Here is a 17,084-nt window from a genome sequence, read left to right as displayed (position 1 = left end):
GAGGAGTCCGTCAGCGAGTGTCTGTGCGCGCCGCGTCTGTGGGTCTGCAGTCGAGCCGAGCGCTTCTGGAGAGGCTGATCAATAATGTGATGCTTTCAATATGACATTGCTGTATGACTGACGTGTGTTGGAGCATGTAAAGCGGGGTGTGTTGTGCCATGTGCATTTTAAAACAGGTGTCTGTCTTACACACACCGGCACTGCAGGTCCACAGCTCTAACTCAGGACACTGTTCATATTTCTGCTGCGCCGTCTCAACACCTTCATTTTCATTTATTTTATTTTAAAAGGTTTTACATAATGTACCAACAAGACAACACATACACACAAAGAAGAAAAAATAAAATAAAATAATTAAATAATAATAAAATTAATTACCCCCCCCCCCCAAAAAAAATTTTTTTTAAAATAAAATCATAATAATAATAAGAATAAGTGAGGGACATTTAACATAGTCAACACAAGATTATGAATTAATAACAGAGTAAATTCAGTCATTACTATGGGAGTATAGTGCACTATTCGGGTTTGAGGAAATGCAGTAAGGGTTTGCAGGCAGTTTGAAATTGCAGATGAGATTTGGGCTCTGAACACTTTCATTTTAAGCAGCATGTGAATGTGCCGTCCGGTGTGTGAAACTATCAACTCTCATGTGTGCACCATGTCTCATCCGCTGTGCGACGCCCTTACATCTTCCTGGATTATATTGAAAATTATCTGAGGGAAATCAACAATACAACTGCTGGACGTGAACAGACATGTGTTCCTGCTGCACATCACAACACACACTTAACAACACACACTTAACAACACACACAAGCTACAACAAACCTGTATACAAACACATACACCAGAACAACAACAGAAGCTGATCAGTCTTTCTGAGGGTCTCGTCTTGTGTTAAAGCTGCTGTGTGTGAGTGTGACTCTCCTGCATCATCATCATCATCATCATCATCATCATCATCATGTGTGTGTGCAGATATTCAGATCATGCTCAGTGAATCTCCTGATGATCTGAAACTCAATGCTGGAGTCAGATATTCAGCTGTGGACATGTGCGTTACGTGCCGGAGCGTCTGTCTGTGTTCTGGCCTCTTCAACCCGCCCACTGCCAGTTTAGCCAATCATATTCCAGCACCGGGTTGCCAGACGGTGGAAAACAGCGCATTTCATTCATCAGTTCAGTCAGGAAGACTCTCAGAGTGTGCGTCTGTGACTGAAACGCGCCCTCTGGTGGACAGTAGCAGACTCTGAAATGAGCTGCAGATTCAGAGCTCCACATGAGGTGATTAATGAGCAAATAATATCAATATTAGGAGTGTAAACATCAGCTGAGCAGGTCACACTGTAACCCCGTGTGCTGACACCACGCTACATGAGGAGATGCGCAGTGATGAGCAGTTTACAGCAGATGAAGCAGGACAGAAGTGTAAACACTGAAGCACAGAATAGCGGACTCACTGACTCCAGCACAGCGCTGAGCTCTATACTCTCATCAACACACATTACAGCTCGTGAACAGGGTTCATGTAGATGCTGGATCACTGCTGTGTGTTGCTCTGCAGGTCTGAGGTTCAGTTTCAGACGCTTTATTGTGTGTTCTCCAGATCTGAGCTGAACTCTCTGCTGCTGCTGTCAGTAGTGTGCTGATAATCGTCCTGTCAGACTCACATTATCAGCGTTTAACACTGAATACAGCACGTGAGCTGAGCTGAGCTGATCACTGTTCAGCTGTGAGGAACTGAAGCGTCTCTAATAAATCAATTCCAGCTGTTGATCAGGACTAAAACTCCTGTAATATGGAGAATATTCCTTCTGTCTGCTGCCGCTGCTTTCATATAGGAGACGCTTTAGATCAGCCTTTACACTCAGTCGTCAGACTCGATCCTGTCGGTCAATCTGGCAACCTGCGCTTGGGTTTGTTTTGATCCAGGAGTGCAATACCGAGTTCAACCACTGGGTGTCAGTCTCACACTCTGCACCTGTGAATCTCTCGTTGGTGGATGATCATTGCTCTGCTCTGTGATTGGCCGTCATTGCAGTATATGTCACAGCCTGCTTTACTCTATAAACACATGTGGGATGCTGCAGCAGGTAACACATTCATAAAGCAGTGTCCAGTTGCATTAGTTTAAGATAATATATCACCATCAATCTTCAGCTTTCACTTCATGTTTTTAAAAGCAACTTTACCTCACGAGGAATACAGATAATCTGTGTGTGTGTGTGTGTGTGTGTGTGTGTGTGTGTGTGTGTGTGTGTGTGTGTGTATGTGTGTGTGTGTAATAAGCTCAGCTCTGCGTTTAGCGTTAAACTGTTCAGCACCTGTTCTGAGATCAGCCGGAAGTGGACAGACGGGACTCTTTTGCAGGCCGGAAGCAGCTGCTGTGGGCTGGGCGCATGCGCACGGCTGTGAGTGACAGGTGTGTTCACAGTGCAGGTATGTTTGATTATCACACACCACAGATTCACTCGATACAAAGACACAACTTGCGTGTGTGAGAGGTTTTGCGCGCGCGCGTGTGCGTGCGTGCGTGCGTGAGTGTGTGTGCGTGCGTGTGTGTGTTCCTCTTCGAGTCCTCGGCTCTGCTGTTCAGTGTGCTGCAGTTATAGGAGTGTGTGTCTGATCCAGAGATTCAGCAGAGAGGATCTGCAGGTAAACACTATTTCAGAAATTACATTCATATATTAAAACCTATAATTAGGGCCAGACAGAATCTGGAGACATTTTTTAATATTTCTGCTGAGAATTTTGTAAATAATCTGCAGATTTATGTGTAAATGTTTCGGGAGTATCATAACTAAATACTACATGAAACAAAAAAATAATCGTTTTAATTTAAAGTTTTATTTAATGTTCACAACACAAATGCGTCTAGATCCACTTGTTTAGTAAACAAAGCGAGTCTCATGTAATCTCTCTGCTGAAAGACAGCACATATGACTTAAGACACTGTATTGTAAATTAATGATATGAACATTTTCATATTAGTCAATAATGTTACTGAAATTAATAAAAGAAACTGAATAAATATAACTTTACACACATTTATACAGGTAAATAAACAGACCCAAAGATGAGCTAAAGATCCGGGCTTCTGCGCGTGCTGACTCTGTGTGGACCGACCCATAACTACAGTAATACCAGTGTACATGTGCTTTACATTCATCAGACCTGCGGCTACATCTGTGACCCCACACTGCAGCTTTATTCAGTGTTTGACCAAATATACACGATATTCACACACACACACACACACACACACACACACACACACACTTTATATTCACTCACTCTCCTTCAGCTCAGTCCCTTTATTAATCAGGGGTTGCCACAGCGGAATGAACTGCCAACTATTCCAGCATATGTTTAACACAGTGGATGCCCATCCTGCTGCAACCCATCACTGGGAAACGCCCATACACACTCATTCTCACACACACACTCATACACTACGGCCAGTGTAGTTGATCAGTTCCCCTATAGCGCATGTGTTTGGACTGTGGGGAAACCGGTGGACACATCATTACATTATTTTGTTTGGGAATATTGTCAACATTAATGTGGTGTTCTGGCCCGTATGTCGGCTGTTTAATGGCTTATTTCACACAGTTTACAGCATTAAATGAAGCGTTCGGTTTTTGCAGGAACAGCTGCTCTGCACTTCCTGTTCAGCAGGAAGTGCTAATGGTAAGAGTGTTGATGTGTTGCTGACACTGAGCTTTCTTTATCAACGTACTCTCTCTCACACACACACACACACACACACACGCTCCAGAGAGGGCTGTGCTGGGAACTCTGGGTTAACTGGTGCTCCTGGTCAATCCCGCTGGGCTACACTATAGGCCAGTGGTTCTCAAACTGTGGTACGCGGAGGAACCGCTGAATAATGAAAGAAACAATTAACACTTTTACTGATGCGTAATATATTATCGATGTGATCAGCACTGGCTGTTTAGTGAAGCGTACGATCACAGCGCTGTGCTTAGCGTGTTTATTTTAGAGCATTGTGTCATAAGCTGCTGAAAATCAGTTTCCGAAGTTTAAGAATTGATTTTGAAGCGTGATTTGACTGACATGAAAAGTGGCCAATCACAGTCGACCTTGTCTAGTTGCGTGAAAAGTAAGGGTAGGGCAAAGGCTTTCTGTGTTGCAGAGACTGAAAAACAACTTTAAAAAAATGGTTTTGTTGGAATAATGCTTCTCGGATGTTTTCACTATAGAGATGTCTAGCAGAGTAATTAAACCGCGGACATATTTCCTGCCTTTTTGATGATCTACATACACGATTCGCTCTCCGACAGCGAGTCGCCTCGCCTCTGACCTGTCACTCCTCTATACATTCTGAATGGCGGCGCGGGAATGGAGGTATTGCGCAATTACTCATTTCTACAAATGCGGCGAGTGCTTTATTGTAACACGAGAGCGCATTCATGTACGCAAATCGCTAAAACAGATATGCGAACTCTTAATAAATAGGCTTTTTTCAAATGAACTGCAAGTGCTCTCATGATCGCCTGCCCTGTGTGCTCAGATTGAATACAATCGCGATCTCTCCACTGTTAAAGTAGACATTATTTATCTTTATTCCTTGACTAAATTTTCTTGAAAAAAAAATAGGTGCTGAAATTGATTTTCATTAGGCTGTGCCTGTATGAACCCTGTCATGTACATTTAACATTTATTTCAAGATTTGTCTGAAAGAATATGACATAGCCTATTTATAAGGTCCAAGCAACATCTCCAGCTTTTGATGAATAGGCTACTATAAATACTTTAGATTTAAGTACAGCGGTTTTCTATTTACTTTTTAAGAACAGTGCCATTATTTAATGAACTTTTAAAAGCAAATTTTAACTAAAACTTTTTTTTTTATCTGCAAGCACAGTTAATGTGCAGACTATTTAAAAAGTTTAAAGTGACTGACAATTATACATATTCTTAATAATAGGAATTAATTTGCATCATTTTTAAACTGTGCACACCTGTAGCTGCTTAGGCTTACTACGCTATTTTTTAATACTGGTTAAAAATAGCGTCGTAAGGTGGTACTTGGAGAGACATTTTTTTTCTAAGGTGGTACTTGGTGAAAACTCACCAAGTTGTTGTTGTTGTACTCATCAGCTGTGTTGTCGCGCGTACTCAAGAGCGGTGTTGTCGCGTGCCTACTGAAGGGCGGGACTGAGGGTGTGCCGCGTCGCGGGGGCACTTTTGATCATTTTGGAAGGGCACTCTCTATCCAAGACTAAAAAGGGCACGTGCACTGCACAGGTCGAGCCCTATGTGTGCACGTGCCTGCTCAGCTGGGAAATGGAGGCAGTGTGAATAGTTTGGGAACACAATTAAGTGCACTCAGCAGGCCATATCATCTGATCATTGTAGGAAATAATCCCTAAAGGCAGCTGACTGTGTAAAGCCGAAGAAAACAACTCAAAAAAACTGAGTTCAGCAGCTAATCAGACGGAATCAGCTGAGGTGACGAGACGGCGAGCAGCGAGCCCGAGCTGTCACTCAAACGGCGGGGAGTTGGGAGTTGTGGTCGTGAGCCCCTAATAATATCTCTGGGACCCCCAAAAAACGTGTTTATTTTGTAGATGACTACAATTATACAGATTTAAATTAGATTCAAAGGGAAGGTTTTCAATATAGCCACAACTGTGTTCAAAAACAGCTCTGACACTCCGTTTCCTCTGACGTCCAGTTAACATAACCTCATCAAACCATGAACGTCTTGCACAAAACAAACAGAGAGATGCTGAAGTTCAGCAGTAGGCTGATGATGCAGTTCAGACATCACGTTTACGAGAGAGAGAAAGAGAGCGAGCGCAGTCTGGTCTGCTTTGAGCCTCGGTCTGTCACGCTGCTTTATTGATGATGTCAGCTTTGGTAATGCATGATTTGTGTAGGTTTAATATTTAGTGTCGGGTTTAATATTTAGCTGCTCAGTGAATTAATAATCCAGCTGTTTGTTTGTGTGAGCGTCCGCTACTCAGATGATCTGGTTGACTCAGTATTCAGCATCTATATTCAGAGCATGTCTACATTAATCCATGATTGTTTAAAGCGTTGTATGTTGGCTAAACAGTTTTGTTCTTTGTTGATGAACTGCTGCACGACTATTCATTAAACATATCGATAATAAACTGCTCTGTCTCCTCTCCGTCTCCCTGACTGTGGTGTAGTTGTCTAAATGATCTGCAGTAGATGATTAAAGTGTGCTGTACAGTGTCGGCTGATGCTGTTTTATCTGGAGTGCAGGTGATTTACTGCTGCTGTTGTCTGAGCAGAGGAGAACTGCCGTATGTAAACCTGCAGTTGTCGCCGCAGCATTGTGTAAAGTGCGGTGTGAGACCGCATGGGGAATCCTGCCGCTGTGCAAGTGAATGTCAATAGAGTCGATTCTGCAAACTCAAACATTAAGAGTCGACTCCGAAAAACCACAACCGAACACCTCCTCTAATGCAGACGCACTTTACTGGTGACGTGAAGCTGATCCGCCAATCACAACACGTTATGTTAGCTGACCAATCAGAGCCTCTTGAGGGTGGGGCTTTCAGAGGAGCTTGGAGATATGACAGTGGTGATGATAGCGGAGCAGCTGAGCAGAGAGATGAGTGAATGAGGTGAAGCGTGAACACACACTGCTGCATCTCCCAAACACAACCCAGCCCCACACACACACACACACACACACACACACACACACACACACACACACACACTGGACACATCATCTGTGTGTGTTCAGTTCCTGCTGACCTCTCTTCATCAGACTGCTCTTTGTCTCTCTCTCTCTCTCTCTCTCTCTCTCTGTCTCTCTCTCTCTCTCTCTCTCTCTCTCTGTCTCTCTCTCTCTCTCTCTCTCTCTCTCTCTCTCTCTCTCTCTCTCTCTCTCTCTCTCTCTCTCTCTCTCTGGTGTATTTCTGGCTCTGCTAATTGAGCAGTAATGGATGAAGGGGAGGCTCATCGCTCTTCCTCAGTGCAGATCTGCATTAAACGGCTCGATCAGCCGGACTGCAGGTCTGTGTCAGAGGTGTAACAGATGAGGAGGTCTGGAGACATTAATAATCCTGATAACTTCATTTATGCGTGCAGAACCGGCCGGCGTTTGAGCTGAGGCCCTCACTGCTGCTCTTACTGAGTGCAATTGATGAGCGGAGCCGAACACACCTGCGGAACACACCTGCAGAACACACCTGCAGAACACACATGCAGAACACACATGCGGAACACACCTGCAGAACACACATGCGGAACACACATGCAGAACACACCTGCAGAACACACATGCGGAACACACCTGCAGAACACACCTGCAGAACACACCTGCAGAACACACATGCGGAACACACCTGCAGAACACACCTGCAGAACACACATGCAGAACACACATGCGGAACACACCTGCAGAACACACATGCGGAACACACCTGCAGAACACACATGCAGAACACACATGCGGAACACACCTGCGGAACACACCTGCAGAACACACCTGCAGAACACACATGCTGAACACACCTGCAGAACACACATGCGGAACACACCTGCAGAACACACATGCGGAACACACCTGCAGAACACACCTGCAGAACACACCTGCGGAACACACCTGCAGAACACACCTGCGGAACACACCTGCAGAACACACCTGCAGAACACACATGCGGAACACACCTGCAGAACACACATGCGGAACACACCTGCAGAACACACCTGCAGAACACACCTGCAGATCACACCTGCAGAACACACATGCGGAACACACCTGCAGAACACACATGCGGAACACACCTGCAGAACACACCTGCAGAACACACCTGCAGATCACACCTGCAGAACACACCTGCGGAACACACCTGCAGAACACACATGCGGAACACACCTGCAGAACACACCTGCAGAACACACCTACAGATCACACCTGCAGAACACACATGCGGAACACACCTGCGGAACACACCTGCAGAACACACATGCAGAACACACATGCGGAACACACCTGCAGAACACACATGCGGAACACACCTGCAGAACACACCTGCAGAACACACATGCGGAACACACCTGCAGATCACACCTGCAGAACACACATGCGGAACACACCTGCGGAACACACCTGCAGAACACACATGCGGAACACACCTGCAGAACACACATGCGGAACACACCTGCAGAACACACATGCGGAACACACCTGCAGAACACACATGCGGAACACACCTGCGGAACACACCTGCAGAACACACATGCAGAACACACCTGCAGAACACACCTGCGGAACACACCTGCAGAACACACATGCAGAACACACATGCGGAACACACCTGCAGAACACACATGCGGAACACACCTGCAGAACACACATGCGGAACACACCTGCGGAACACACCTGCAGAACACACCTGCAGAACACACATGCGGAACACACCTGCAGAACACACATGCGGAACACACCTGCGGAACACACCTGCAGAACACACATGCGGAACACACCTGCGGAACACACCTGCAGATCACACCTGCAGAACACACATGCGGAACACACCTGCAGAACACACCTGCAGAACACACATGCGGAACACACCTGCAGAACACACCTGCGGAACACACCTGCATAACACACATGCTGAACACACCTGCATAACACACATGCGGAACACACCTGCAGAACACACATGTGGAACACACCTGCAGATCACACCTGCGCACAGCAGCGCAGTACCTGAGGCTGAGGCCGCGTGTGCATGGATGTGTGTTGGTGTAAAACGTGAGTTCAGCGCTGTACCGGAGAGTTCTGCAGCCGCTGCTGTGGCCGTGTTGTGTTCAGCTCTGCTGCTGTGTGTGTGTGTCAGTAATGGAGGAGGCGGAGACGGAGGCGGGGCTGCAGACATTCTCCTCTCTGATTGGTCTGTCCTCAATATTCAGAGCTCAGGGTGGAGTCCTGCATCCTCTCCCTCAGTGTGATGAGGAGGACCCGGTGGGGAAACACAGTGTGTGTATGAGCTGACCCACATCATCCCCCTGCACTGCTGCACTATCCCAACACTGAACACAGGAGAGCAGGACCGGCCCAATCCCATCCTGACACACAGCAGAGATGAGGAGCTGCAGACTGACTGTGTGCACATGAGGAGCAGATCAGCAGCACCTCCTCCCATCATCATCATCATCAGAGGAGAACATGATGAAGATCAGCTTCATCATCATCAATAACGGCACAAGAGGAGTCCAGAGAAGAGGAGATACAGGCCAGCCGGCGGTCACTGCACACACACACACACACTCACAAACACACACACACACACACACACACACACACACACACACACACAAGAGGAGTCCAGAGTAGAGGAGATACAGGCCAGCCAGCGGTCACTGCACACACACACACACACACACTCAAAAACACACACACACACACACACACACACACACACACACAAACACACACACACACAAGAGGAGTCCAGAGTAGAGGACATACAGGCCAGCCGGCGGTCACTGCACACACACACACACACACACACACACACACACACACTCACAAACACACACACACACAAGAGGAGTCCAGAGTAGAGGACATACAGGCCAGCCGGCGGTCACTGCACACACACACACACACACACACACACACACACACACACACACAAATGATGCACACATGGACGGACACACATACACACAGACAGATATACACACAGACACAGATGCACACACAGCAGACACAGACTGTAAACAGCAGAAACACACACATATATCAGCTGATCTCTGAGTCTGTGTGTGTGTGTGTGTGTGTGTGTGTGTGTGTGTGTGTGTGTGATATCACAGAAGTAAAGACAGTAGTAATTACTGTAAATGATCTGAACATCTGCTGCTGTGTTTGGGTTACTTTGAGATTAATTAAAGGAAACATGCAGGTGTGTGTGTGTGTGTGTGTGTGTGTGTGTGTGTGTGTGTGTGTGTGTGTGTGTGTGTGTGTGTGTGTGTGTGTGTGTGTGTGTCTTCAGGAGACTCTGCCGCTGGCCTCTTTCACCTAAATGTGCTTCTGGGACTGAATTAGGGCAAATCTATTATACTGTTGCCATGGAGACAACGGCACAACTGCTGATCAAGAGTGTGTGTGTGTGTGTGCGTGTGTGTGTTTCTTCTTTATGAAACACTGCACATGAGTGCCATTCAATGCATACAAACACACACTTGTCTGAATGTGTGTGTGTGTTCAGTGTGTGTGTGTGTTCAGTGTGTGTGTGTGTGTTCGGTGTGTGGGGATGTTCAGTATGTAGTGTGAATGTGTGTTCAATGTGCAGTTTTTGTGTGTGTTCAGTGTGTGTGTGTTAGTAGTGTACAGTAAGTGTTGTTTCTATGAGGCGCTTTGGAAGATTCACACACATAAAGCACGCGCGTGCACACACACCTCTGAATTACTCGCATAAACACCTGTACTACTGCATATTCAAAACAACATGTGAATCTTGCGTGTATACTGTACATATGAACTTGACGCATGCACACATCCATCCTCGCATAAACACACACACACATAAAGTCACTGCATGCAGACACGCCTGTACTGGCCTATAGCCCCAATGTCTAAGCTCAGTGTGTGTATAAAGACCCAAATAACACTAAACCAGATTCACAAACACACTGATCAGGAATCAGCTTCTTGATGAGACAGACAGAATGCGAATAATAGAGGTATTAAACTGTTAAATAATGAACATGTTATATAAATAATAGTCTATATAATATATATAAGAAATATTTTAACCCTTTTATTTAGATTAGGTGATTACACACACCATTATAAATGGACAGACAGAACACTTAAAGCAGGGGTGTCCAAACTTTTTGGGCCGAAGGCCAGATGCAAAAAAAAATGTTGTCTCGGGCCAAATTTTACATCACACAGACACGCGCATATATAAATATATATATATATATATATATATATATATAGATGAATGGATGGATGGATAGATGTGTGTGTGTGTGTATTATTATGGAATTATTTTATTTCGTCGTCCAGCTGTGTTTCTAGAAAGACTTTTTTTTAATTTTTTTTTTTTTAAATCTTCTCTGGGCAAATTACGGTTGCAGCACTCGTCCTTTATAAATCCTCCTTCAGTGACGGCTTTCCTGTGCTGTGCCATTAGCTGAGCCACCTCATAACTAGCCACACTGCAAAAAATGCTTTTCTTACTTTGATTTTTTTGTCTTGTTTCGAGTCCAAATAGGCCTTTCTAAAAATTCTCCTTTACATGCCACTGTGAGCTGAACACTAGTGTCTTGAAGAATATCTAGTCTAATATTCTGTGCTGTCATCATGATGAAGAGGAAACACATCAGCTATTAGAGATGAGTTATGAACACTGTTATGTGCTGAAATGTGCTGGAGAAATCTGCTCTCTGATAAACAGAAATTGGGGCAAAATAAACATGCAGGTGAATAATTCTGAGCTCCACTGTATATCCTCTGGACACTCCTTTTCTGTTAAATACCTACTGCTGATGTTATTATGGCGCTGGCATCCATTGTTTTGGTGCATTAGCCTGATTATTGGTGACAGGAAAACCCTCTTAAAGAGTGCATTCCTGCCCCCTGCTGGGCATAAGTGTGTATCGTAACCCATGACAAATGGTCATGCCGATAATAAAACAAACATTAAAACCAATATTAAACCAACATATGTTATTCTAAATCACCCTCTGCAGCCGTATACTCATTAAACCCATAGATAGGGCCAGACAGAATCTTTTTGCTATTTTTAGGCAAAATTGTGTAAAAAATCTGCAGATTTATGTAGAATGATTTAATTATCGTAACTGAAAACTTAAAGGGTCACGAAACACCAAAAAACATTTTTTGAGCTGTTGACAGTCGTATATGTGTCCCACACTGCTATAAACACTATTAGGACACCTATATTTCACTAAAAAGTGTAAATTGGTTGTTTTTGCGTTATTTCAAGCAAATTCATACTTCCTGTTTGAAACGAATTTTTGAAGCTGCGTCACGGTCATGAGATAATAGCGTGTATTCCAGCCTGCAGACTGGGCGTCTGTGCCAGAGTGAGTCTTATTACGTCTTACAGTGTGATGCATTAATGCATGAGTAAAGCTTGGTTCAAACCAATCAGCACGCTCTATTGTGCAACTTCATTAATATTCATTTGTGTCACCGTGTTTACACCACAAAGACGCCACGTTGTGTTGGCAAAACAAGCGTGAAGTGTTGCTTTTATAGTTTGCTGCAGTTCAGTTTTGTTTTCATTTTCTCTCTGTGAGAGCGCAGCTGGAGTCACGTGTGGATTAACAGTGTACGCGACGCTCCACAACAATAACTTACGTGTCTAAGGAGGATTATTGTTTACCTGAGAGCTGTTCTCATCTGCAAACGCTGAAATCTGGATTTGCTTGTAGTATTCTCTCCATAAAGACGTGGCTCTAGTTGCTGGTGATTGTCCTGTCTCTACAGATTTGGTAAGTGAGCGACCAGTGCTCTTTGTTTATTCAGTTTGCTCGTATCGAATTAAGTTAACTATAGCACTGAGTGCAGAAATGTTAGCACCGCATTTAGTGACCGGAATAACACACGCGGCTTTCTGACGCTACCTGCCGTGTGCATCTAAGTTTCCGGGAAATGCGGAGTTTTTTTTTTCTCTCATTCGCCGTGCGGTATCAAACATTGCATGAAAATACACGCTTACAGCAGCTCCTCGAATCAAATACCTCGTTTGTCGCGAGAGGCATGAATGAATTCCCTGAATGAAAGAGCCAAACTGCAGTTAAAGTCCAACATTTATTAATTCAGCAAATAATTCGACTACAGATGTCCATGTAGGTTAAACACCATCGCTTTCTCCTGTCTGTGTGGGTGTGTATTTTGACTCTGAAACTCGCGCGTGCACAAATAGACACTCCCACACCATCCCACTTTAGTTCCTCCGACACTCCCCCCTAAACAGAGCTGGACACGCCCACTTTTCTGACTTTTTCGAAAGTAGAGGTGTGAAAACACCCTGCTGAAACGAGGGGCTTTCATGGCCCTTTAATAAATAAAATACATGCATTAAAATATAAACATAATACATTTTTAACTTTTATGTGACGTTTACAATGCAAATACAATTAGATCCACTTTATTTGGTAAAGAAAGCAAGTCTACATGTAATATGTCAGCTTAAAGACAGAACATATGACTAATATAAGAATAATAAACTTTAATGTAAATTAATCATATGAATATTTTCATATTAGTCAATAATATTACTGAAATTAATTTAAAAACGGAATAAATATATAGATTTACACAAGTAAATAAACAGACTCAATGAAGGGCAGAAATCTGTGGAATTCTAATTATTAATATGAATGAATAATTAATGAAATAAAGAAGGACTTTTACACTGAAATTAAACTACTTCCTTTTAAACTGAAACGACTTCCTTTCACACTGAGAACGCACACACACACACAAACACACACTCACAAACAGACCGATACACACAGTTAATCACACATATACACAGACACACACACACACACACACACACACATAGTCAGGGAATCCTCCTTTGTGTTGGCTGTTAAAGGGCCAGTAGTCTGCACTCAGCCTCAGTGTGGACAGAGGAGCAGGTGTGCGCTGACTTTTTAACAGGTGAACTCTTCAACACACACACACACACGTGATTAACACATGCACACACAGAACAGAGGCAGAGAGAGAGAGGGAGTGTGGGGGTGTGTGTGTGTGTGTGTGGGGGGGGGGGGGGGTATGTGTGCGTCCTGTGATGTGTGTGTGTGTGTGTGAAGCTCCAGCTCGTGCCATCACACACACACCTTCTCTCGGTGATGTGCAGCAGAGTCCTCCTCCTCCTCCTCATCATCAGTGCTGTGTGTCGCTACTGATGGAGAAATAAAACATGCATGAGCCCCGCAGCTCTCATTTACTGCAGACAGAGCACACACACACACACACACACACACACACACACACACACACACACACACACACACGGAGATTCTGTCTCTGAGCAGATGATATCTGATTTCAGCTGATGATCAGTGTTGATCAGACAGTAGATGACTGACGCATGTGCGGGCGTGCGTGCGTGTGCATGTGTGTGTGTGTGTGTGTGTGTGTGTGTGTTTGGAAAGTATCTGCATGTGGACCATGACTGAATTATCAGGCAGATAAACACTATCACCTCCTCTCATGATTATTTTCCCCTGTTAAAGTGAGAATAATGAACAAACTGAGTTTACAGATCAACATTTCTGAATCAGACAGACTCGTCAGTGACCGCTGTACAGCAGCCTTCATTAACATGAGAGTCAGAACCTCCCGTTCCCGGAGTCCGTCAGCTTGTTGATCAGCTGTGCGCTGCAGCCTCGGGCGCTGTTAGAGAGCTGTTCTGTTGACCTTCACTGTACATTTCCCGCTCATGAAGAGCCCTTAAGTTCTCAATAGGGTTTAGGTCAGGTGAAGAGGAGGGCCATGCCATCAGTTCTCCCTCTTTAAGGCTTTTACTGGTCAGTCATGCAGTGGAGTACTGTGACGCGTGTGATGGAGCGCTGTCCTGCTTACTGATCATCTTGAAGGATGCAGATTGCTCCTGCACCACTGCTAGAACAGGCTCTTCTGGAAGTCAGCAGCAGGTCTGAGAGTTTGAGTCCATTTTCAACACAAATAGATCCAACTAGCTCATCTTTAATAATACCTGCCCACAGCACCACCCCATCAGCAGCCTGCAGAGTGAAGCTCTGTGCTGTCCCTGCAGCTCTGACAACACCAGGCCAGTGGAGGAATGGAGGAGCTCAGCTGAGCCAGATCTCTCCCGAGGTGTTTTCATTCTTCATTCGTGACGTTTTTTCTTCACCGCTGTCGCCACCGGCTCCATAGTTCAGGACCTGTAGACTGCGCATGGATGGATTACTCTTCAGTGTTTGGACTCTCAGCAGTGAAGATTAAACCACACTGAACTGAACTGAACCGAACTGAACTGAACTGAACTCTGAAAACCGGACTGACACTGTTTCATTCATTCATTCATTCATTTTCTTTTCGGCTTAGTCCCTTTATTTATCAGGAGTCGCCACAGCAGAATGAACTGCCAACTATTCCAGCATATGTTTTACACAGTGGATGCCCTTCCAGCTGCAACCCATCACTGGGAAACATCCATACACATTCATTAAAACTCATACACTACGGACAATTTAGCCTACACAATTCCCCTGTACCACATGCAAACATGTACATGTACAGAACATGCAAACTCCACACAGGAACACCAACTGACCCAGCCGGGACTCGAACCAGTGACCTTCTTGCTGTGAGGCCACAGCACTATCTACTGCACCACCATGACGCCCACTACACTGTTTCACTCACTTTCACTCACTCTTGAATGAATCATTTGAATCAGTGAGTCATCAACTGAAGAATCACTCTGAACAGATCATTTGAGTCAGTGAGTCATTTGCTGGAGACTCTAATTGAATGCTTCGTTTAGGAATGTAGTTTAGTTTCAGAATCTAAATCAAACACAGCAGTGAACTAAACGTCAGCATGTGTGTGTGTGTGTGTGTGTGTGTGTGTGTGTGTGTGTGTGTGCGCTCTGCACATGGATCTGCTCATTGAGCTCTGATTTATGTCTCTGCATATGAACACATTCGTCATCCAGCGCCGGATGGAGGGCTGTGCTGATGAGGGATGGGGGCTAATCACAGCTCTAATAATGCCGCAGCTCCAGTGACTGATGGAGGACTCGACCGTCATTAATCCAGACATTACAGGAGGAACATTACAGATCAGCAGCGTCCTCTGGAGGAGTATCGCCTCTGTGTGTGTGTGTGTGTGTGTGTGTGTGTGTGTGTGTGTGTGTGTCTGTGTGTGTGTGTGTGTCTGTGTGTCTGTGTGTGTGTGTGTTGACACTCTGAATAACACAGCAACACAGTCTGCAGCTCCGCCAAAATAAAAGCTCTTAAAGGGGCAGTTCGCCCACAACTGAGCTTCCTGTCATCATCCACTCTCCCTCAGGGCTGTAGGAGTTCCTTTCTTCTGTCAAACACTAAACAAGATGTTCAGAAGAATGTGGAAAACCTGTAACCATTGACTTCTGCTGTATTTATTATTCCTAATATGGAAGTCAAGAGTTCAACATTCTCTAATCCAATAACTCTACTCATTCAGCGGAGTGACACAGAGCTGTAGCACCCTCTAAACCTGCCGGAACTACTTTAGCTGTACCTGACAACCAAACACCTGAGAGTGACCAGCAGCCAATCAGAGTCCAGCGTTCATGTTTATGTGTGTGTGTGTGTGTGTGCGTTGTTGATGGTTTGTGTGTGTGTGTGTGAGATGTAGATCCAGAAGAGTGCAGTAATATACACACACACAAATGCACACACACACACTGGCGTGGCCTTTAGCAGTGTCCTCTGAGACTCTGAGCAGCAGTAATTGAGCATTACGAGCCTCGAGTCTGCATTGATCTGCTGCTTTTAGAGGGTCTAGACATCACGACCTTCATCATCATCATCATCAGTGTGTGTCTGTGAGGAGTTTAACACAGGATTATGCTGCTTTATAACCCATCATCATCATCATCATCATGCTGGTTTACTGAGGGGAAATAACTGGCTGTGCTGGTCAGGATACTGCACACACACACACACACACACACACACACACACACACACAAACCTGTACAATCACCAGCCGAACTGAGCTTCAGTGTGTGTGTGTGTGTGTGTGTGTGTGTGTGTGTGTGTGTGTGTGTGTGTGTGTGTGTGTCTTCCATAGGGTTTTGTATTTAAAGTCTTGTTTAAAGTATTCATTTGAATCAGTGAGTCATTTACTGATGATTCGCTCTTGACTGGATTATTTGACTCACTGAACTGATCGTAGTGGATCAGTGATGTCCTCTTTATTTTATGGTAAATTGTATATATGGATAATAATATGGATGAGGCAGCCGTCATGTCCTGTTCAGAGTGTGTAAGTGCAGAGTTATCAGTGAAGTGTGTGTTATTCGCAGCAGTGTGGGGACTGAAGCTGGGTTATCTGG

General features: G+C 44.8%; 1 protein-coding gene across 2 annotated transcripts in view; it reads left to right on the top strand.

The window, feature by feature from the left end:
- The first annotated feature begins 2,340 nt into the window (after nt 1-2,340).
- Nucleotides 2,341-17,084, top strand: part of LOC100333835 (kinesin-like protein KIF2A) — a 42,442-nt gene continuing 27,698 nt past the window's right edge. The window contains exon 1 of one of the 2 annotated variants that reach the window (XM_087271363.1): nt 2,341-2,442. In XM_087271363.1, the coding sequence (XP_087127489.1) occupies nt 2,403-2,442 (40 nt within the window). In that variant the 5' untranslated portion in view covers nt 2,341-2,402. Of the gene's footprint in view, nt 2,659-17,084 lie in introns of both variants that reach the window. The other variant, XM_087271366.1, reaches the window with a different exon arrangement.

The sequence above is a fragment of the Danio rerio genome, chromosome 10, assembly GCF_052040795.2.
Source record: "Danio rerio strain M-AB ecotype USA chromosome 10, GRCz13ab, whole genome shotgun sequence".
In the NCBI taxonomy this organism is placed as follows: Eukaryota; Metazoa; Chordata; class Actinopteri; order Cypriniformes; family Danionidae; genus Danio; species Danio rerio.
Note: the sequence above shows the minus strand (reverse complement) of the source record. Positions and strands in the feature narration are given on the sequence as shown.